A 24,509-nucleotide genomic window follows, 5' to 3' on the forward strand; every position below is an offset into this window, starting at 1 on the left:
TGCTCAGGATGCTTAGCATTAAGCGAACTTGTTTTTATTTTAAATTTAATTTGACATTTACTTATGCAGAAAAGACCATAAATGTGTCAATTGCTGTTGAGGTCAAAATCAAAGTAAAAGCTGAAACCCAGATGACTGTATGCGTACACATGTATAAACGGACTGCGGTAACTGCGCCCCCTTCAGGAGGAAGGACATTCTGGAGCCCCGGGGCCGGGAGCGCGCTCAGGAGCACGTGACGTTCCCTGCTGCGGGTGCGCGCGACTCTGGTTTCCTAGAAACCAAAAGACGCGCCGCTTACTACACCTCACCGAGCACACGGTAACCGGCCCGGAGCAGCCGCTATGTCCTCCAGACAAGCCAAGAAGAAGGAATCAGGGCATCGCCTGAACTCCGCAATGGGGCAGACACCCAGAGAGTGAGTGTGGACGCGGCGGGCATGATATAGACAGTGGGTGCTGGAGCAATCTAGTTACCACTTTCTGCTGGGGAACTTTTCTGTGGTTAGTTCTTGTTGCTGTGTGTTTGGGTGGCTATGTGCTGTGTACTGCTATGTGCCACCACTGTGCTGGGGCTACAGCTGCCACCACTTATTACAAGGGTCTACATCACTATCCAGCAAGACCCCATGATAGGTAATACAATGTCATGTATTGTCCGCTATGGGTATACATCAGTGGTTCTCAACCTGTGGGTCGGGACCCCAGCTGGGGTCGAACGACCAAAACCGGGGGTCGCCTAAAGCCATCGGAGCCACAATTTTACTGTGTTTTTACTGCGAGTTGCATGGTTTGGGGTCACCACAGCATGAGGAACTGTATTGCGGGGTCACAGCATTAGAAAGGTTGAGAACCACTGGTATACATGATGTGATGGATCCAGCCCTCCTCAGTTTCTGATTTTCTGACATATAATACACCATAAAAAAGGCAATGACAATACAGATGTGACAAACATGTAGTGATTTACAGTCACAACACAGCGAATGGGATTTATAAGAATCCTGTCCAAATACTGTGACATAGAATCTGCAGCATATTAATAACTGCTGCAGATTGCAAAGGTTTATTATTCCCCAACTTTATGTGGCACTGCTCTGAGTAATGCTTCTTACAAGCTTGTGGTCTGTTAATTGCGGACGGAAGAGTCATCAGCATGTTAAGTGCCCGAGTTGCCAACTCAGATATGAATAAGGCTCTATAATTTGCGGCTTGAGTAGTCAACACGCTACACAGGGCCCTGGAAACCGCTAGTGCATGTACCCATACTACATTAGTGTTGAAGAGGCCTAACAATGATCAATGTGTACTGTGTTTTTGGACAAAAAAATTACATTTTTGATGTTTTTATACTGTATGATGTTACCCTTGTGGAAATTCAAAGTTCTAGTTCACAGGACAAAATTGTGTTCTGCAGGAAGTGCTCTTCAGAACTTCCATTGAGCACGAGGGGTCATGATGTCATGGAATCAGTGGTGCTCAGTTTTTTTTCCAGTTGTTAACTATATTGATACATGAGTCAGCTTCTCTTCAGCAATTATACCTCTGGTGATGCTGTGAAGGAGGGTGGTGAGCCTGCACTAAAGGACCTGCACTCTCTCAAGTTCAAGTAAACTTTTATCCTCAATGGGACGGCTTGGAAAACATCAATAATTCTTGATCACCTATATCATAAACGAGAGCAGTTGAGGTTACAAAAAGTACCTTTTGTTTATTTCAAGGATGTTTGTCCTGGGAAAACTAAACAAGTTAGTCAAACAATGGATTTCTGTACTTGGGGAATGTAAGTTGAGTAGGGAGACTTATGTAATGGGACTCTCTCATTAAATATATGGTGGCTTATCATTTGTCTAACAGCTATTTTTTTTACATTGAATTGTTCCATGATGCAGAGGGAATATATGGGTGACCATATGGTCAGTTTCAGCTGTCGTATGGTGGTAAATTTCTTAATGGCTCGGGAGGGGGTGGGGGATAAATAGGATAATCGTCATCATTGATATCCTTTTTCTCAGTGGAATAAAACATTAAAGCTCTTAAAAACCTCTTCAAGTTATCCTCCGTCCACAAGTTATGGGAAAACAAACCGGAGGTGTGACTTCTAGGACCCTCACCACTTGACTATTTCCTTCAATCCATTTAGTTTACTTGCAGAGACTAGAGGTATCTTTGAGCTTCCCCTCAACCCACTAGTGAGAACAGGACCCCTTTCTCAACATTGATGAGAAGTGTTCTTGTGGATAGGGGATAACATAAAAACTAGGGACCACCCTTTAATGTACTACGTTTAGGAGAGAGTTAGGCCTATAGCTGGCCGGTAGAAGAGGGTCCTTATCTGGTTTCAGTAGGACGCATATATTTGCCTCCAGAGAAGTATGAGGAAATGGCGTTGAATGCCCTTGTCAGTCTTGAGGAGAGGGCCCCCAAAGGGCCAGGGCTTTTTCCAGCATGGGAGTTCCTGATGGCGTGGAGTATTTCGGCTTAGCTAAAATTCGACTCCAGTGCCTCCAATCGTGTCTTCGTCAAGAGGGGGTAAAGCTGTATCCCTAATGTAGGTGTCCATTCTGTTTGCCCGTGAGTCTAGGTCCTCAAGATGGTCCTTAATATTGTATAGTTTGGCATTGTATGCACTGAATTCTGCACTAATATCTTGAATAAATGTCCCTTATACTGCATGTACTAGGCCATGGATTTCCAATCAAGTATGGAAAAAATCTTGTCTCTAATAAGTATCAAGTGCGGATAGAGATTGCTGGTTGTAACTCCCTATGTAGGAAAAAGAGACGTCTGGATGGCGCTGATGCTCGAGAGTAAAGGTTTTATTTTATTTGGAAGGTAATTTTTTTGGAGACAATGCTCTTCGCGCTATGCAAAGTGCTTTCTATTTGCCTAGAAAATGAACTTTTTCCCCCAAAACACATTTCAACTTCATTGCAGGCCTGCCTTTAAATGAGCTGCTAATAACGTTTCAGTGATTGATCTCCAGCCCTGTCCTCATCAACACCCACACCTGTGTTAATGGAGCAATCTGTCATGATTAACCCCTTAAGGACGCTGCCATTTTGTAGCTTAAGGCTCAGCCCCATTTTTTGGATTCTGACATGCGTCGCTTTATATGGTTATAACTAGAGATGAGCGAACATACTCGTCTGAGCTTGATGCTCGTTCGATCATTAGCATACTCGCAACTGACCGGTGCTCGGACAAGTATTTCGCCCGCTCGAGAGAATGGCATCTCGCGGCGTTTAGATTTTTCGCGACCAGAAACAGAGCCAATCACAAGCCAGGAGACTCAGCAGTACACCCAGCATCACGTGGTACACTTACATGTTGATAGCAGTGGTTGGCTGGCCTGATCAGGTGACCCTGGAATAGACTAGCCCCTGACCGCGCTGCTCGGATCATTCTCTGTCTGGATGCCGTTAGGGAGAGAGCTGCTGCTGGTCAGGGATAGCGTTAGGGTGCTAGTAGATTAATGTTAGGCAGGAGTGATTCTCCAAGAACCTTACTGTTAGGCAGGAGTGATTCTCCAAGAACCCAAAAGCCCTTGTTAGGGCTACATTTAGCGTTTTTAAAAAGTTAAAGTGACACAGTCACAGCACAAAATCCTTTTGTGTGCTGTCAGTGTAGGTTAGAAACTAGCCATAGCAATCATCTTCTGTAGTTGCTGTCCAATTTCTTCTGCACATTTTTGTTCTATAAAAAAAAAACCACACAAAAAAAATAATAATAAAAAAACACAAAAAAAATGTAGTTTATTTTTCTATTTTGTCTATATAATAGACTTTAATTTTGAAAGTGTTGAACCCGAGGGTTAGGGGTAGAGGACGTGGACGTGGGCGTCCAACTACTGCAGGGGTCAGGGGCCGTGGTCCTGGGAGGGGTGAGACACCACCTGCTGATGAAGGAGCAGAGGAACGCCGCAGAGCTACACTCCCTAGGTTTATGTCTCAAGTTACTGGGACTTGTGGTAGAGCACTGTTGAGGCCAGAACAGTGCGGACAGGTGATGTCGTGGATTGCGGACAATGCTTCTAGCCATTTGTCTAGCAGTCAGTCTTCCACGCAGTCCACCCATGTCACCCAAGTGAGCACTCCTCAACCTCCTTCCCCCCAGTCTGCCCCCTCCCAGGAAAATTTGCCATTTGAGGCGGCATACTCCGAAGAACTGCTTTCTAGACCCTTCCCAGAGTCACAAACCACTTGTCAGGTTGCTGCTGAGCTCTTTCCCGATGCCCAGGTTTTCCACCGGTCGCAGTCTGTGGGTCATGATGACCTTCTTGACGTAGTGGAAGAAGTGTGTAAAGAGGTGTCGGACGATGAGGAGACACGGTTGTCAGACAGTGGTGAAGTTGTTGTCAGGGCAGGAAGTCCGAGGGGGGAGCATACTGAGGGATCGGAGGATGATGAGGTGACAGACTCAAGCTGGATTGATAGGCCGGGTGAACACAGTGCTTGTGAGACTGAGGCGAGTCCTATACGAGAACAGACGGAGAGGCAGGGCCAGAGCTGGTGCATCAGCGCCAAATGTTTCATGTAGTGAAGCTCCCGTGTCGAGGGCTAGATTTTCAGAAGTCTGGAGGTTCTTTAAAGAAACACTGGATGACCGACGGACGGTGGTGTGCAACCTGTGCCACACCAGGATCAGCAGGAGTTCCACCACTACTAGATTAACCACCACCAGTATGTGCAGGCATATGAATGCAAAACACCCCACTCAATGGCACCAAGCCCGTTCACCTCCAGCCGGGCACACCACTGCTCCTTCCCCTGTGTCATCTGCTGCCTCTGCTAGTCAGCCCCCTGCCCAGGACCCCGGCACAAACACCTCCCGGGCGAAAACCACACCTTCGCCTCCATGATCCTCTACAGCGTCCACCAATGTCTCCATGCGCAGCGTCCAGCTCTCTATACCCAGGACACTGGAGCGCAAGAGGAAATACAGTTGCACCCACCCACACGCCCAAGTCCTCAACGTCCACAACTCCAAATTACTCAGCCTGGAGATGCTGCCCTATAGGCTGGTAGAGACCGAGGCCTTTCGCAACCGCATGCCGGTGGCCGCCCCTCGGTATTCGGTCCCCGGCCGCCACTACTTTTCCCGATGTGCTGTCCCAGCCCTGCACCAGCACGTGTCAGACAACATCATCCATGCCCTGACGAATGCCGTTTCTGACAAGGTCCACCTAACCACGGACACGTGGACGAGTGCTGCCAGGCATGGCCACTATATATCACTGATGGCACATTGGGTGAACCTGGTGGAGGCTGGGACTGAGTCTGACCCTGGGGCCGCTCACATACTGCCAGCGCCGAGGATTGCGGGGCCTACCTCGGTCCAGGCCTACTATGCCTCCTCCCACCCCTCCTCCACCTCTTTCTCCGAATTACCATCCGTGGGTATGGTGCCATCAGTCGGTAGCTCTAGGCACAGCAGCAGTGCCGTCGCTAAGCGACAGCAGGCGGTGCTCAAACTGCTGAGCCTAGGCGATAAAAGGCACACCGCTCAAGAGCTATTACAGGGCATCACGGCGCAGACTAATCTGTGGCTGGAACCTGAAGCCAGGCATGGTTGTGTGTGACAACGGCCGTAACCTGGTGGCGGCCCTGCATCTCGGCAGACTGACACATGTGCCATGCCTGGCCCATGTGTTAAATCTCATAGTTCAGCGGTTCCTCAAGACATACCCCAATCTGTCTGATTTGCTCACGAAGGTGCGCCGCATCTGTGCGCATTTCAGAAAGTCCAGCACAGATGCTGCCACTCTCAGGGCAGCGCAGCGCCCCCTCTAACTGCCCCCTCACCGACTGTTGTGTGAGACAGACTGAATTTTGGCGAGACAGAAGAGGGGAGCATTGCTCAGTCCTTAACTGTTCAGCGTGTATGGGCAGAAGAAGAAGAGTTGTTGGAGGAGGAGAAGGAGGAGGAAATGGAGGTCAGGCCAGTGAGGGGAGTGAATTCTTATGCGTTGGGACTCTGGCGCATATGGCAGATTTCATGCTAGGCTGCCTATCCCGTGACCCTCGCGTTCAAGAATTTATTCCAGCACCGATTTACTGGGTATTCACTCTCCTGGACCCACGGTACAACAAAAATATTTCCACTCTCATCCCGGTAGAGGAAAGGAGTGTGAGAATGCATGAATACCAGCAGGCCCTGGTTCACAAGTTGAAACAGTATTTCCCTTCTGACAGCGTTAGCGGCAGAGGGCATACTTCTGCGGGACAAGTAGCGAGGGAGAGTAGGCGAGCAGGCAGCTTGTCCAGCACTGGCATGGGCACGCTTTACAAGGCCTTTGCCAGTTTTATGTCACCCCAGCTAGACACGGTCACTGTCCCCTGTCTCGGCAGAGTAGGGCTGATCTTTACAGAAAGATGGTGAGGGAGTATGTAGCTGACCATACCATCGTCCTAAATGATCACAGAGCGCCCTACAACTACTGGACATGTGGCCTGAACTGGCGCTGTACGCCTTGGAGACTCTTGCCTGCCCTGCCGCTAGCGTGTTGTCTGAGCGGTTTTTCAGTGCAGCTGGTGGCATCATCACCGATAAGCGTACACGCCTGTCGACTGACAGGCTGACGCTTATCAAGATGAATAAAGCCTGGATTTCTCAGGATTTCCATTCTCCACCAGGTGAAAGCAGCTCAACCTGAACAATGTATGCACTCCTCCTCATTCTCCTCTTTCTCCTCCTCTTTGTACACTAAAGCAGAGGAAACTGGCTATTTTTTGCCAGGGCCAACTGGCTCTAGCTATAGTACTCTATGCATTTAATTTTTCTGGAGGACCACCTACCTGCTCCTCTGGTTTGAAAACTTTTTTGGACTGCCACATACAGGCACTATCCAAATGTAATTGTCTCCACAGCAGCCTCCACACGTCGTCTTTATAGCTGCCTCCAAAAGTCGTCCACATAGCTGCCTCCATACATCGTCCCCTTAGCAAACGAGCTGTGTCAGGCAGAATTTTGGGTTGTTTTCATGGATTCCACATCAAACTTGTTAACTTTGTCGCCACCCTGCTGTGTTATCCACAAAATATACCGCCAAACTTTTGTCATTGACCAATATTATTTCAGCGCTTCTTGCGCATCTGTTTACCTTCCCCTCCCCTGCCATAACCAGACCAATTACTTATAAGAACAGTACTACACTTGATCTTATACAAAAGGTTCTTAGAAGTGCTGTTTGTAGCCCCTACCTGTTTTGGAAATTATAATTTTTTTTCAAAGTAATGGCTTCTTGCCCCCAGGCCCATTTTGTGTGGGGGGGAGCCCAGAGGCAGGGGCTTGGCCAGACGAAAGCTCGCCTGGTAGCGGACCGCCAGCTCCATCCCAAGATTAGGCAGCCTCGGAGGCATCCATGCATGCTGCCCCTGCTGCTTCCTGTCCATTTCACCTCCACAATCCTCCACAGCGTCCACCAATGTCTCCATGCACAGCTTTCAACTGTCTATACCCCAGACGCTGGAGCATAAGAGGAAATACAGCACATCGTCCCCTTAGCAACGAGCTGTGTCAGGCAGAATTTTCGGGAGTTTCACCAGATACATAATGGTCTCGGCCCATCTGTCACCGCCATGCTGGAGACATGAAGTTTCAATCATAGCAGCGCAATATGGATGCCCCATACTGTCTCTTTTAATCATGGAACCATTTCCAAAAATAATTAAAAATAGAACCGCTATGCTATTCCATTATTCCTAGATGAAAAATTCAAACGACCCTGCCTGCTTTGAAAATTATAATTTTTTTTTAAGTAAACGCTCCTGGCCCCCAGGCCCATTTCGGGTGGGGAAGAGCCGAGAGGCAGGGGCTTGGACAGGCGAAAGCTCGCCTGGCAGCGGGCCGCCAGCTCCATCCCAAGATCCAACTAACATCGTTTGAACTGCAGCAACCTTCAACCCACAACCTATAACCTTTTACCTCTAAAATCTATCTTTTCACTCCTCTTTTCTCACCTCCTTGCGTTCACCTCGGGTGCCATAACCTTCACACGTCGTCTCCATAGCAGCCTCCAGATGCAGTCTCCATAGCTGCCTCCACATGTCGTCCCCTTAGCAAATGAGCTGTGTCAGGCTCATTTTTCGGGTGTTTCACCAGATACGTTATGGAACTTGGTCACTCTGTCACCGCCATGCTGTGTTATCAACTAAATATACCGTCAACATTTTGTTCACATAGGGAAACTTTTCAGCTCACCTTCTTGCTCACCTCCTTTGGTTCCTCTCTGCCGCCATAACCAGGCCAAATAATGATACGTACAGTGCTCACCAAAAGGAATTTTTTAAATTGGTTTGAGTCCATTTGGGGCATGCCGCCATGCCTCACTCTAGCCTGCCGGTGCTGCTGCCTTCGCATGCCGTCCCCTATAGTGTCAGAGTCAATTATTGGGTGTTTTAGATGCTATCTTGCCTCACTCGGTCACTCACTCTGTCATCACCATGCTGTTGCCCTATAATGGTGAGATTAGGCAGCCTCAGAGGCATCCATGCATGCTGCCCCTGCTGTTTCCTGTCCTTTTCCGTGGTGTTTCCATCATTTTCTGAGGTTTCCAGGTGTTTGGCCAAGCTTCCCTGTGCAGAGCCTTGGTCCCCTTGAAAAATGCTCCAGTCTCCCATTGACTTCAATGGGGCTCGTTATTCGAGACGAGCACTCGAGCATTTTAGTGCTCGCTCATCTCTAGTTATAACTTTTGAACACTGTTACTTATCAAAGTGATTCTGAAATAGTTTTTTTCCCCACATGTTGTACTTCATTTTAGTGGTAAGTGTTGGCTGATAAGATTTGGGTTTTTTTACAAAAAAAAAAGAAAAAATGATGAATTTTTTTTAAAAAATTGCCATTTTTGAAATTCGAAATCTTACCGGCAGTTCTTACAGGCAACCCAGATCAAACCCCAGAGTTGCTATAGCAATGGTTGGTGCCCCCTGAAAGCGGCTCGGGGGGGGGTGATCGTGGGTGAAAGTCCCCCCCCAAAGGCAAGTTGAATGCCACGGTCGCACTGATTGCGGAATTTAATGGGTTAAGCACCCGCGGTCGGAGCCCACTCCGACCGTGGGTGTTACACTGGGGTGCCGGCTATTAGTTAGCTGGCACCCCGTGTGTTCCGATGCCGGTTTGGCTCAGATCTTTAGCTAAGGCAGTATTGGCTCTGCGTCCGATATATAAGACGCAGAGCGCAAAATCATTGCGCTCAGCGTCCAATATCTCAGACGCAGAGTGGGAAGGGGTTAAGTAAGAATCACACCACTGGACACTTTAAAAGGAGGGTGGTGCTTGGCATCATTGTTTCTCTTCTGTTAACCATGGTTATCTCTAAAGAAACACATGCAGTCATCATTGCACTGCACAAAACTGGCCTAACAGGGAAGAGAATCGCAGCTAGAAAGATTGCACCTCAGTCAACAATCTATCGCATCATAAAGGAATTCAAGGAGAGAGGTTCCATTGTTACCAAAAAGGCTCCATGGCGCCCAAGATGGACCAGCAAGCGCCAGGACCGTCTCTTAAAAGTGTTCCAGCTTCGGGATCGGTCTACCAGCAGTGCAGAGCCTTCTCCGGAATGGCAGCAGGCAGGTGTGAGTGCATCTGCATGCACTGTGAGGCGGAGACTCTTGGCTTAGTGTCAAGGAGGGCAGCAAAGAAGCCACTTCTCTCCAGAAAAAAACATCAGGGACAGACTGATATTCTGCAAAACGTACAGGGAGTGGACTGCTGAGGACTAGGGTAAAGTCATTTTCTCTGATGAATCCCGTGATTGTTTGGAATATCTGGAAAACAGCTTGTTCGGAGAAGACAAGGTGAGCGATACCACCAGTCTCGTCTCATGCCAACTGTAAAGCATCCTGCAACCATTCATGTGTGGGGTTGCTTCTCAGCCAAGGGAATTGGCTCTCTCACAGTCTTGCCTAAAAACACATCCATGAATAAAGAATGGTACCAGAATGTCCTCCAAGAGCAACTTCTCCCAACCGTCCAAGAGCGGTTTGCTTTATGGCAAGGTGCTCCATCATGCTGGAAAAGGCATTGTTGATCACCAAAGGTGATAACTAAATGGCTCAGGGAACAAAACAGAGATTTTGGGTCCATGGCCTGGAAACTCCCCAGATCTTACTCCCATTGAGAACTTGTGGTCAATCATCAAGAGACAGGTGGGCAAACAAAAACCAACAAATTGTGACAAAATGCAAGCATTGATTGTGCAAGAATGGACTGCTATCAGTATCATAATATGATTTGAGAACATGCCAGGGAGAATTGCAGAGGTCCTGAAGAAGGGTCAACACTGCAAATATTGACTTGCTGCATTAACTCATTCTATCTGTCAATAAAAGCTTTTGTTTCTCATAATATGATTACACTTGTATTTCTGTATGTGATAAAAACATCTGACAAACGCACATAAAAACCAGAGGGCAACAGATCATGTGAAAATATAATATTTGTGTCATTCTCAAAACTTTTGGCCATGACTGTACTTGCGTAAACAGATTGAGAAAACCCCTTATCTCTAGAGCGTGGAAAACAATATGCTATGGAAGAATAATTCTACATTGCCATGCAACCAGTTATAGAACTATAAGAGCTATAGGTAAGTAAAAGAACCATCAACCAAGTTATAGCAATCCTGGTTACTGGTCATCTAGAGGACGTGGGTCCCTCAGCGGCTGTGGAGGAGCTTGAAAACCCAGGGCAGCCGAAAGACCCAGAACATCCACTGGATACTGAAAGATGTACCTCCTATCTGCATGACAGATGTGCAAACAAAATGGAAATCCCCACGAATATGGGATGTTTCTCCTTCTCAATTCCTCCAGGAATGGCTTGAGTGTTTTACAATTAAGTAGGGTGAGACGGGATAGATCTGGAAGCAGTTGTAGACAGGTACCTTAAAAAACTACTTCTCCAGCCTCTCTGGCTTTGAGCATTATAGCTTCTTTGATTAGGTATTTATGAACCCTGCAAATGACATCTCTCGGCGGGTCTTGGGCAGCAGGTTTGGCTTGCAGGGAACGGTGGGCCCTGTCTAGTTCCAGAGGTGTATCTACCGGAGCTTTCAGTAGGGAATTAAAAATTTGCTTCCGGGTATCATGCAAACGGGAGTTTTCCACCGTTTCAGGTAGACCCCTAACTCTAATGTTATTACGACGGCCTCTATTCTCTGTATCATCCAATTGGTCGGTCAGGAATTGAAGCTGAAAGGTGTTTGCGCCCAATATTGAATCCTGAGTGTCCATACGATTAGTAAGGGTAGAAGTACTGTCTTCCACAGTGGAGACTCTAGCGGCAACTCTCTGAACATCCACTTGCAGCCCCCCTAATTCTGCAGAATGTGACTGCTCCAGTCTAGCAATGAAACTTTCCATATCCTCCCTGGTAGGGATAGATCTGAGATGTGTATGAAGAGCTTGTAAATCTGCTAGTGCTACTGCTTCCTGTGACAACATAGCTGGCGGATATTCACGTACTAGCACTACTTGTGGCTGCTGGGGATAAATTCGATGAGCTGTCTGAGCAAGGTGACAATGTAAGATTTGTTCCTTCCAGATCCTGAGAGGCCCTGTGGGATGGATAAAGTTGGGAAAAAAGCCACTGGGGAGCCCCCGGTGGTGTAGAGGGCCACTCCCCTGTTTGTGTGTGCCACAGAGCCGGGGAGCGTAGAATCTCCACAAGGATCTCCCCCGGTCCCCCAGAAGTCTGGGACCATGTGTTAGGGGTGGATGAGCGACCGAGATTCCCCCAGGGACCCATCCTTCCTAGGCGAATAAGCCCCGGGCTATGGTAGGGCATAGGACTCTGTTTTGTGGACCCTGAAGCTGAGGCCCTCTGGTGGATCAATGGGGCTACTGCCTGGGCTCTAGGTTGTGTCCCTATATCAGTGGCCCCTCTCACCTCTGCCCCTGCGGTGGCTATTTCAAGATGGCTCCCAGCTACTGCCCGATGCCGGAGCTGATGCGCGCCGCCATCTAAGTTGTCCTCTGGCAGCCAGATCGCAGGGCCTTCTGGAATGTTGCTCGGAGTCCATCTTGCAGCCTCGGCTGTCTCCACTTCGCTGCCCGCCGGTGTGCCAGCAACTGCCTCGGAGACGATAGCGGCTTCTGGAGCCTGCCGCTATGGTGGATCATGGGTACTTCTGGTTGTCATTCTCGGGAAATAAGTGTCCGTGGGGATCTTTATGATGAGGGCCTGGCCACCGTATAAGTGCCTCATGATGCTGCCAACGGATCAACTGCAGGGGTGAGATACTTCCCAATTCCCCTTGAGTTTGTCCTGGTTAGGGGAGCGCAAGACACTTTTGGGTCCACACTTCTTTTGGCTCCCATTTGGAATGAAATCGGGTGCTGGATAGCGATGGTTGACAGCTAATCACAGGGGATAAGGCAGGAGCTAGCACAAGATATGTCTGGACACCGCCATAGGTAGACCACGCCCCTGCATGGCCAGATTAGATAGATTACTTCAGGTTTTCAGCATATACAAACAATGGTAAACCTTTTTTTATCTCATCTTGCTAACAAGTATATAGAGCTATTGTTGAGCATTTAGATTTCGCATATACAGACGAGTCCAATATCATTTCTGTAGTACACACCTGGACAAAATTGTTTGTACCCTTCGTTTAATGAAAGAAAAACGGACAATGGTCACATAAATAACTTGAATCTAACAAAAGTAAAAATGTATTAAATTTCTTTGAAAATAAACAGATGAAAGGCAGACAGGAAAACTGATGACAAATCAAGGAGAGTAACAACATGCATGATAACAAAAGAGTCCAGAAAAACTTCTAAAGACATTAAAGGTGAAGACCGAGGAGGCCACCATTGCTGAAAACAAATCATGAAAAAGCAAAACTAGAATTTGCAAAACTACATGTTGACAAGCCACAAAGCTTCTAGGAAAATGTCATATGGACATCTGAGACTAAAATCAAGCCACGGGAGCAGGAATGGGTCGGGGACATTTGGAGACCCTAGGGAGAAGGCAAATGCGGTCCTCTGCACATGCTCAGCATTGTCCTATAGCATTTGCTATTTGGTGATTTCTCACACTGTTCAATAGGCAATTAGTCGTTAGAATCGCTGGGATCTGTAGTGCTTCCAGACTTCTTGGACTATTTCTGATGTAAAGAGGTTGTGAACCTGCTACAATATCTAAATTGCTATATGCGTTTCAGAGAAACACTCTTCGTCTTTCTTAGTAACTCATATGGACAGAATATTTAGTGTCCCAGGAAAGAGTATTGTGTGTTAAATACTTTAAATCAAATGAGTACTGTATATCAAGTTATCCCTGTCTTGATTTTGTGGGAGCTTGAGTTTTTCTCATGGATTAAACATGCACAAATAGAATAGAAGTACAAATCATCAGTGTTCTTTTTTTCTACAAAATGCAAAACATTTATCAAAACTAATGCTTGGCAATGCTCCTTTGAACTCTGAACTTTGAATATTGTTGCTTTCTTTTTTTTTGCTGCCCCTTGAAATATTATCATCAATATCATCAATTAAGAGTGGAAAGTTTTTCTTATTTTTTCCAGAATACAGAACTGTAAGGAATTCTGTTCTGTATTGATTTATGTACAATATAATACATTAATGGGAATTTTAAAGTTCACTGAACAAATACCGTACATTATGTTAAAGTTATATGTCACGCGGTTACTATAGCTAATATCCCATACAATTAATTGCATCATTTGTTAGGTTTTTACAATATATATTTTTTATACATTCCTCAACAGTGAAATTGAAACACCAATATGGATAAGCCATAGAAAGGTTATGCAAATCTAGTAACGTCTAGCGCTTACCTGCAGAAGGAGTATAGCAAGCAAAATTTCTGTGTCTTATAACCTCAAATTAAAGTTAAAGGGGTTGGCCTTGGAAAATTGAAATGTGGCTGTGAAAGGGAGAGGGGAGGGTTATACAACACTAAAATAATTATACTTACACTTGCCTCCTCCAGCGCTCCCCTTTTCCTGCGGTGCCACACATCACAGCAGGTCAATGTTTGTTTACAAAAGCCATCCTGACCACTACCACATGCATTGTGTCCAATATCCTGTTGGAGCGGGACAGCACCACCGGCCTCTGTTAATAGACAGATGCCAGCAGTAACAGGCGGTGCCACACAAGAATGGGAGCCCCCTAACCACTTTTAATTTTTTTTTATCCCCTAAGTTTTGTGGTAGGATTTTGGTGTGTTTGTTGACAGTTATTGTCACTTGTCACAATGTGAAAGACAGATTCGTTAACCTGATAGATGTTGGTATACCACTCTAGAAGGTTGCTATGCACATAATCCAAGATGTTAATACTGTTTAAATAATTTGTGAATTACAGGGGTGATGAGAAGATGGGTGATGGTCATTTCACCTAACAGTGCATCTCGTTTTTGTCTTGGATGCAAGGCTAGCCAGAGACTGGTCTGGAGACACCTTGGGTTTCGCTGTGAAAGGGCCTCCACAAAGAATTGTGACAACAGTCCTGCTCCCAGGATTATTTTGTGGGTTGGTCTGACCCCTATAGACCCCAATGAGGAACACTTACAGTTACATTGATTGTATCATTAGTTCAGCAGTACAGCCACTCCAGTTTCCCAGGAACCATCTTTCCACATGACAGTTCATGACAAAACAACACTATGGTTGCTATTGGCTTGTGTGGCCTAAAAAAGTACTACTATGGTCTGCAGGATTTTTAGGATTTCCATGGTCAAATGCATTCAGCTTGGCAGAATATGCAAAGTTTTCCAGGATGGAATAAGCAAAACCATGCCTCCTTTAGCTACTTTGTAAGGCCGTTCCGTTGACATCAAGCATGACCTTCAGGAAGCCTCATGACATGATATGGGATTAAAACCAAACCAGTATTTCTATGTCAGAAGGAACAGACTGCCAACTTTACACAGTACTGTTTCAACTTGGTTGGGTCTTCTCAGTACAGAACTTGTTTGGTTTAGTCAGAGGCTTATGACGACCGTCGGGAAGTAAGAGTTCTCTTAACGGAGACTGCCAATTAAAGCCGCTGTGTAGGCGTATGGAGTCTCATAGCCATTCATGTTGCACTAGGGGATTCTGGGAAAATATTACATTGATGGTTGGGATTTCATAAAATTTCTTATCACTTCTTAGTTTTCTTGCTTATTTCTTGAGCCAACATGTTTACCACAATCACTTATTACTTTCAAGCTAACGCAATGTTGTTAGCTCTATTGACATAGGGACTGCAATTCCTGGTAGAGGTATTGATTGACCTAAAACCTGAGCTATTTGTAGCTTTGTTTACCTTGACTTGGATGCACAGGAACATACACATTTGTAGGCACTAGAGTTATGTTTTAGCAATGATTTAGTTTGTGTTCACGGGACTCTGCACAATCTTCAATATGTATATCATAAATGAAATGGCATCCTGACATGCTGTGCGACAGGATCCTATTTTGCATCTACTCCAGTCCAAAAGCATTTCAAAGCATTGTTATCCTGTGAAGTATTCATGACTTGGAAAAAAAATTGCCCTTAAGATGATAACAGTCCCTACTTGGCATTATATTTTCATTGTACTGTAGTGTGACAACTGGCTGGCTGTCTGACAACTGACAAACTGCTGCATAGTTTCTGGTTTTCTGCTAATTCAGGAGATTAGTAAATATATTTATTAAGTGATCATTTTATTGCAACATACCATATAGGCAACCGTGGATTGTCATGTCCTTTTGAGGCTCACCTTGGGAAGGTCCAATCCACATGGGTGAAAGTTAAAACAAATAAAGTGACATACAAAATTTGTTTTGTATACACTGCTAAAAAATAACACAATATAACTCCAAGTCCATAAGCCTTCTGTGAAATCAACCTGTCCATAAATCAACACTTGTCAATAGGTCAACACCAAGTGTTGGCAAGACAAGCGCTATAAATTAGTGGTTCTTTAGGTGGTGACCACAGATCACTTCTGTTTTCATAGCTTTTGGCTGTACTTTTGCATTTTATTGTTGCTCTCTTCCCTGTAAGTTGCACACAGCAGTTGCTTATAGAGTACATGGATTTCACATAGTTGTGGCAAGAAGCTTAGCTATGTCTGTCAGCAAAGTTTCCAGAGCTTGGAGCAGATAACAGGAGACAGGCCAGTGTACCAGGAGACGTGGAAAAGGCCTCTATCTGCCCTTTTCACAAGGAGGAACTGTAGGAGCAGTGCCAGAACATTACAAAATGACCTCCAGCAGGCCACTAATATCCATGTGTGAGAAACAGGATCCATGAGAGCCCAACAACAAGTAGGTATTTTGCTTACAGCACAACACTGCACATCACGATTAGAATTAGCCATAGAACACAAACATTGGCATATTGTACATTGTTGCCCTGTCCTTTTCACGGATGAGAGTAGGTTCACACCAAGCATTTGACAGACCCCATGAAGAACGTATTGCCGCCTCCAGCATGACTGGTTTGGCAGTGGGTCCACAATGTTGTGGGAAGACATTTCTTTGGATTTCTCCATATGCTAGACAATAGGTACCAGGTTGAGGTTTTCCTTCACAATGACCCAAGTCGAAGGCTAGGACAAAACACTTTTTTAATGTTAAAACCACATCACAAGCTTAGTGTCGAAGAGTGGTTATTTATGCTATTGTGTTTCATGCTGTGATTTTGTCACATCTTGGGGTGCAATATGTGTACGGGATTTTCTGAAATTCTATATTCTCAAATTCTGGTGTAGACAGGTTGATGAATTTTCCTCACACAGTTTTAACATTATCAGCTTTAGCAAGTTGACTTCCCCTGCTTCTTAGCTTCTACTTAGTAAGCTATCACAGCTGCCTTCTTATGAGCTTAGTTAGCCAACTGAAAACATGGATTTGTCGGGAGCTGTGTTATCTGGCCCCGAACTCTAGCAACCAAACCCTTAAAGAGGACCTACTTCAATTATATGGAGATTATGATACCATTCTGTAGGGGCTGCTACATAGATTCACTGGCACTTTGAATTTTCTTTCTAGCCCTCGCGGTTGCAGAGTTATTAGTCATGAGATCTGACCATTACAATCTATGTTTGGTCAGAGAGGAGGAGCTGGAGCAGGAGCTGGGGGCATATGTTATGCTAATCTTCTCTCATACTGTAATTTCTCTATGAGCATCTAAAGGCTATGTTCACACACATTCTAATATTCTGTTGACATTGCATTTACACATTGTTTACAAAAATGCAATATTACACACATTGGTAAACACGCATGCAATGTAAACGGAAATGCAAACACTGTGTAAATGTAAGTGCAAACGAGACAACGCATATACCACATAAACGTAAACATGATGCTAACCAGACATAAATGCAGATGGCATGCAAATGTAAGTGTGAATGTGCCATAAACGCAAGCGCCGTTTACATAAGCAAAAACACAAGTCACACTCGACATAAAGGTGAATGCTATGTAAGCTTAAACATGGGGCAAATTCAACATAAACACAAAATCTGTAAACGCAACTCAAATTAGCCATAGAACACAAACATTGGCGGAATAAGTGTAGACGTGCCGCAAACGCTGCGTAACCATGATGCAAACACCGTGTAAGCGTAACCGTGATGCACACTGTGCATAACCGTGACTCAAACGCTGCAACTGGTGCAGCCGCCGCGTAATCGCAACTGGTGCAGCCGCCGCGTAATCGCAACTGGCGCAGCCGCCACATAATCGCAACTGGCGCAGCCGCCACATAATCGCAACTGGCGCAGCCGCCGCGTAATCGCAACTGGCGCAGCCGCCGCGTAATCGCAACTGCCGCAGCCCCCGCCTAATCGCAACTGCCGCAAACTGAACATAGAAAAAACTCACAGATCAATATTCATAATCGTTTCTCTGACTTTGCCTGCCACTGATTGGACAGTATGAGAGAAGATTAGCATAACACACACCTCCAGCTCCACCCCCAGCTCCTCCTCTCTGACCAAACACAGATTACAATGGTTAGAAACTGTCAATGATATCTCCACAACCATGGGGGCTAGAAGGAAAATTCCAAGTGCGCCTGAATCTGTGTAGCCGCCCCTACCGGATTGTATGATAATCTTCACATGTGTGAGGTGGTGAAAGGTCCTCTTTAAACTGTCCACCCTGGAGCTGGACACCTTTATAATTGTATTACACACACGATGATTAGATGCTTTCCATGTCATAAAAGCAGATTGTAGAATGCAGGAATATTTCCTTTGCATTAGCATACAATGCCTTTAAAATGGTCAATCCTAAAACAAACAGTTTAAGAAATAATAAAACTTAACGTCTGCAGTATAAAACTAGCATAATTATGCATGCCCTTACACTTTCATCTGCCCTTCAAGGCTATTTGATGTTCTTGCCAATTTAATATGTATCTCAACAGGGATGCCATTTTAAAAAAGAAAAGAAATAAGAGGTGTAAATAATGCCAACCTGACAGACTGCAGTGCAGGCAGCCAGCTTTATATTTCTTAGCAACAGATGGGAGGACAAGGTGTTTTGAAGAGATCCAAATTCCATGTAAAAATTAATCAAAGTCTCAAAGACACTTACATCAATGTAAGCATTCATTGTTGTAAGTACTGTACTGTCAACAAAGAAAACACAAGGCCCCAAGTAATGCAAAAAAAATCAATTATTTGCTGAATAGTAAAGCGTATCAAGGATGTAATTACAGGTATTAGATGGTTTACAATATTCTGTGGATAAAATAACAGATAGTTAGAGGCTATAGAATGTGCCAGTAGGAAAATCAGATGCCATTTAATAGCTGTAGTAATGCTCAATGTAAGGATGTAAATATTTTATGTCCATGTACTGTCTCTAGATTGTGTTTCATTGTTCTCTACAATTAACATGTGCTGGTGATTGATTTTAGGAGCCTGAGGTGCATTGTTCATGCTGAACTTGTATACAGTGTATATGTAACAGTTTCTTTCCATTGGCAATACTAAGAGAAACCTATCTCCAAAAGGCGATGTAAAAGAATACCATAGCTATTGATTGTACTGAGGTCCAAGGCACCATAGATCACCTAAAAATAGCATTATTAAGATACAGAGGGGTGGAGGGCTATTTCAAAGAATTTGCAGTGAGACCAAAGAATTTCAGGTTCTTCTTCTGGGTGAAACTACAACCTCTGTAGCCCTTCTATTTTGTGGTGTCTGTACTGATAATTACAGCACATAGATTCAACAGTTTGTTTAATTCAGTTTGCATTGCTTTTTAGAGATTTTTAATGACATATACTTTTTTAGTGCGTGTGTGTGTACATTTGTACTTTTACAGGGAAGACATTTTGGGTTGACACACTGTTAAGGGGGATCAGAAGATGACACACTGTTAATGACACAAGGGTACAAGGGGATCTGTGCATGACATATTGGGTCTTATTTACAAAGGGTCCCGCTGCCGCATTTTCATTTTGATTTCCGACTTTTCGGAAATCACACCGGGGATTGTGTCGCATGCGATCGGATTGTGTCGCAATTGCGCCAGCTTTCACACAAATCGGGGGGCGATCCTACGGATTCGGCCTAAGCGTGGGATTTAAATTTGTGTTGCAAGCCAAGCATTTGCATGCATCGGAAAAAGAAGGTGAACTCCGGCGGACCTGAGCGGGGAGCGACACATGCAGGATATCGGGCGCATGATCTACGTGGATCGCGGCACAGTGCATCAAAGTCAGGGAATGCACCTCGGGGATCGTGGCTCGGACTGGTAAGTAAATGTGCCCCATTGTTGTGAGGGATTTGTGGATAATACACTGTTATGGGATTGTGAATGGTACAGAAAACTGCTGCCTGTTTCTGGTTTGCCTTTATGTTGAAGGCTGATAGTACTGATGGAAGATCTCACTGTACAGACCAGCAGGCGTCCTCTAGTTATGCTCGGGTTAGCTTCATTCCATTGAGGAGCAAGCAGAGGAGCCCATACCATGTTGCCTTCATTCACCAACAGACAGAATTGTTAGGACTTGTCTTCTGTGCAATATGGCTCCGTATGCATCCTGGTCGTATCTAAGCCTTGCCTATCTGTAAATGTGTACCAACTGAAGGAGATGCTGATGATGGTAAAGGCTGGTCACTTTTTACTTTATTGTAGTGTAACTGTGAACTTGTGGAATTGCTCAAATTGGTAGACTTTGAGTTTTGGCTGCTAACTTGGTTATACCGAGATGGTGCTGCATTCCTTTTCAGACATACCACAAGAATTTAATTCTGCCCCACCTTGCTATATCACTTTTGTCAGCTTAGACATGTCATAGAGTGTCAGTTTGGCAGAAATGAGTGGCCAGACCTGGTCAAAGATGTTCAGGATTTCGTGGGATCCTCCTCCTCCTGTGCCTGTAACAAAGCCTCTCGCCTCAAACCAGCTGAACTGTTACTTACAGATACCCAGACGCCCGTGGTCTCACTTGGCTATGGACTTTGTCACTGACCTTCCTCTCTCTTCTAGAAATACCATCACCTGGGTGGTGACGGACTGGTTTTCCAAGATGTCCCATTTTGTTCACCTTCCAGGTCTTCCGTCTTCTCCACGGCTTGCCAGTTTGTTCTTCCAGCATATCTTCCGGCTGCATGGACTTCCGCTGCACATCGTGTCCGACCATGGGGTCCAATTTTTGTCCAAGTCCTTGCATTCCTTGTTTAACCATCTGCAAGTTAATTTGGACTTTTCTTCTGCTCAGTCAATTGGGCAAGTAGAAAAAGTGAATCAGACTTTGGGCTGTTACCTCCGCCACTTCGTTTTAGCCCATCAAGATAACTGGGCTAATCTGCTACCATGGGCTGACTTTTCCTATAACTCCCTGGACTCTGGGTTTGCTGGGGCAGCTCCTTTCTTTGTGGTCTATGGACGAATTCCTCGTCCTTTCACTGCCTACTTTCTCCAACGTCCCTTCGGTAGGGGCTTTTTTGCAGGACCTCAAATCCATTAGGAACAAACCTGCTAGTCTCTCCTCTGAGCCACTGATCGCACCAAGACTCGGGCTGATAAGAAGCTTAAGACTCCTCCTGTCTTCTCTCTAGGTGACAAGGTGTGGTTATCTTCCGACTGAAGATACCTAGCTACAAGCTTGGTCTCCACTTCCTTTGACCTTTTGAAGTAATCAAGCGCATCAACCCAGTGGCCTTCAAACTCCGCCTTCCTCCATCTATGCGCATCCCGAACTCCTTATATGTCTTCCTCCTGAAGCCTGTCTTCTTGAAACGCTTCTCTGAATATTCTCCTGCTCCTGAGGCTGACTCTACTGATGTCTACAAAGTTAAGGAGGTGTTGGACATAAAGACGGTGAGAGGTAAGCTGTTCTTCCTTGTAGAATGGAAGGGGTTCGGGCCTGAGGAGAGATCTTGGGAGGAGAATATCTTGGATCAAAGTCTCCTCCAGAGGTTTCTTGGGACCAAGAAGAGGGGGACTGTCACAAGTGCCCCCGCAATCCATGTCACAGATCGCGGGCACAGTTTATAGATTGCCCTCTCGGGACCTTATAGCCAATCCTTACCTATCACTGGCGCATGTCGTCCGCCTTAATGTTTTCCCAGGTCACCAGGTTATATTGCGCAAGCTTCGGCACTTAGGCTCTCACGGACCCATTTATACTGCGCATGCGTGCCAACTCTGTCTCTCGCAGCCATAACTCTGTCTCTCGCAGCTGGTGCGCATTCGCGCTGACTTTGTGATTTAGTGAGTTCCTGGATACAGTGCTCACGGCCCGGTTTCTATGGCGCATGCGTGCTGACTTTGCGATACCATGGATATTCGCGGCGATGTGCGCAGGCCCCGGCACTCTAACTTTCACGGTTCCATCCTTGTTGTACATTCATGCCGACTTAATCATTGGGTAAGTACTCAGAATGTAGTGTTGAAGTCTAAGCATTTTGGTTGCTCTAACTCTTCTTCTAAACTGTTGTTCGCTAAAACTCAATTTAGTGGCAGTACTAGATATATACTTAGAAGCTACTTAGGATGTGTCGATTCTACTGAGTAGAATCTAAGTGGCATCCGGTTTTCACAGGCGTTGAGCAGAAATGTAGTCTGGCACAGGCAGGAGGTCAGGCCGGGCAGCACGGAATTGGAGTCGGGGACAAAGCAAAGCAGGTCAGGGCAGGCGGAACAGAATCAAAGTCAAACACGGCACTGGGGTCACAATTGGAATTGGGAAGTAGCCAGCGGCAAGCAACGGTGCGCTGGCCCTTTAAATCTTCTGAAGCCAGCGCACAGGCACCTTAGGAGACGGGAACGTAGACACACGGCTGCTGGACCACAGGCAGGAACGAGGAAGTTAAGCGCCGCAGGCACCGCGCTAGCGAGCTGAGAGGGGCACATGTGAGCCTGCAAGATCTAACTTTAATATAAAAAGTTAAAGTTCCCTTGGATTTCTATAAGAAAGCTGACCTTTCTAAATTAGAAACCCCCTAAAATATCTTGCTTATCCTGGTTGATTCGCAGGGTCAATTCTTATTTGCCAATATATAAAATGACTTATGAATCTAGAGGCATCCTGGCCAGCTTTTCACTGACTTGGGGCTTTTGGGTTGCAGTCCAGACAGCATCTGATATAATTTCTGGGTCTTCCCCTTCTACACCAATATGAGAATAATGGTGTTATACCAATACGTTTTTACCCAGAAAGTATGACTGAGATTTATGTTACTTTGTATTTTGTGCCAGCTGCTCTTGTGTGTATGGTAATACAGACTGTATTTTTTAAAAAAATCCAAAATAAAATCTTTAAAAAGTAAAACCTTACCCAACCACAGTGTCCAAATGCATTACACTCTTCATGGAGCTTCTTTTTTTTTTATTCAGATTTAATTATGAATGATAATTATTAATGAACCAGTTCATTAGATAAAAATGTGTAATACCTAGAAAATTAGAAATCTTATCTATTCTTGGCTCTGTCTCTGTTTTGTGATGTGGTTTAAAGGAAACCTACCATCATAGATCTACCTAATAACGTAGATCCCGTGGCAGATTTCTTTAATGTATTATAGCTCCATGCTTTTTAAAAAAAATAAAACTGTTATTGGCACAGAAGCTTATAAAACTATAATCTTATCTATATGCAAATTTTGTTTAGATCACCTACTGGGTTATGGAGTAGCTGCGTCGTGGAACGGGAGCTACGTCTACTCCGTGTCCTAGTAGCCTCTTTCGATCCCTCCTACCAAGAAGTCTTCGGTGTGCAGTTTGTCGTAGTAGTGTGCATTCATCTGCGAGCTGGAGTTGTGCGCATGTGCAGTAGCTCCAGCTTTGCATAGACCAGTGATAGCGAGTGCACAAACGACAACGAGTACCCACTCCCTTATTGCAAAGTTCCAACATGGCAGTTTCAGTAGTAACTTATAGCTCCCTGCTCTGTCAGAGCTTTCAATCGTATCAGTGTTCTGATGACACTGATACAGTAGAAAGAAATTCTGTGTTTCCTTTTAGCTGTCCTCCAGGGTCCCCTTATCAATAAGAAACACAGGGCCTGGATCCATAGCTCCAATGGTCACCCATCTGTGTCCACACCTTCTCTCTCCTCCAGTTGTCTCAGGTCCAGGAGGTGTTTGACCTTAGACAACTGGTACCTGTTCCATAGTTTATGCCAGTGGTGGTGAACCTATCTATACAGAGTCTAACCTTTTAAAGAAAAACCTGCCATCTCGGATCTACCTATTAAGGTAGATCCAGTGGAAGGTTCAACTAATGAATGACATGGGAGCCCTTTTTTCAGGCTAATCCTTATGTGGCCTGTAATTTTATAAATCTTTTATCATCTAATATGCAAATATCTGAAAGAGGCTACTGGGGCGTGTAGTAGCCGAAGCTGAAGCTACACTGCGCTGCTACTCCACGCCCAAGTAGCCTCTTTGGATGCTCCTGCTACGAGATCTTCAGTGTTGCAAAGCCAGAGCTACTGCGCATGCTTGGAGCAGAGTATGCGCAGCTGGCGGCTCTGCATAGAGAGTCGATGCAGAGTGCGGACAAGTGCGCACAGCTACCAGGAGCTGCACACTGAAGAAATCGTAGTAGGAGGATCCAAAGAGGCTACTAGGGCGTGGAGTAGCCTCGCCGTGTAGCTTCAGCTCCGGCTACTCCACTCACCAGTAGCCTCTTCAGATATTTGCATATTAGGTGATTAAAGATTTATAAAGTTAAAGGCCACTCAAGGATTAGTCCTAAAAAGGGCTCCCATGTCATTTATTAGTTGAACCTGCCACTGGATCTACCTTAATAGGTGTAAATATTTAAAATTTGTATTACTAGTATAGCCATCTCATTCCATTAATTATGTATTAAAAATTATACCTAGGGAATAAAGTATATTTAGTCACATTTAGACATTTTTACCCAGTGGAATGTGTTTATGGCTTTTGAAGATTCAATTCAAATGCGTTTTAATGCACCAGTGAGTCCAGATTCTTTACAGAATATCTCTAAAAGATTTTTCTAAAGCGGCCTGGAATATTTGAACTCTATTCTATGTAGGCTAACCTACAGTATCGGTAT

The 24,509-nt window shown here is 45.2% G+C and overlaps 1 protein-coding gene across 7 annotated transcripts in view; it reads left to right on the top strand.

Annotated features, from left to right (window-relative positions):
- The first annotated feature begins 252 nt into the window (after positions 1–252).
- The window catches only part of ADGB (androglobin), a 261,865-nt gene continuing 237,608 nt past the window's right edge, over positions 253–24,509 (top strand). For 5 of the 7 annotated variants that reach the window (XM_072140923.1, XM_072140925.1, XM_072140926.1 and 2 more), the window contains exon 1: positions 253–418. In XM_072140923.1, coding sequence (XP_071997024.1) covers positions 345–418 — 74 coding nt within the window. In that variant the 5' untranslated portion in view covers positions 253–344. The remainder of the gene's footprint in view (positions 419–24,509) is intronic. The other 2 variants (XM_072140927.1, XM_072140929.1) reach the window with 1 other exon arrangement.

Source organism: Engystomops pustulosus, chromosome 3 (assembly GCF_040894005.1).
Source record: "Engystomops pustulosus chromosome 3, aEngPut4.maternal, whole genome shotgun sequence".
Taxonomy (NCBI): Eukaryota; Metazoa; Chordata; class Amphibia; order Anura; family Leptodactylidae; genus Engystomops; species Engystomops pustulosus.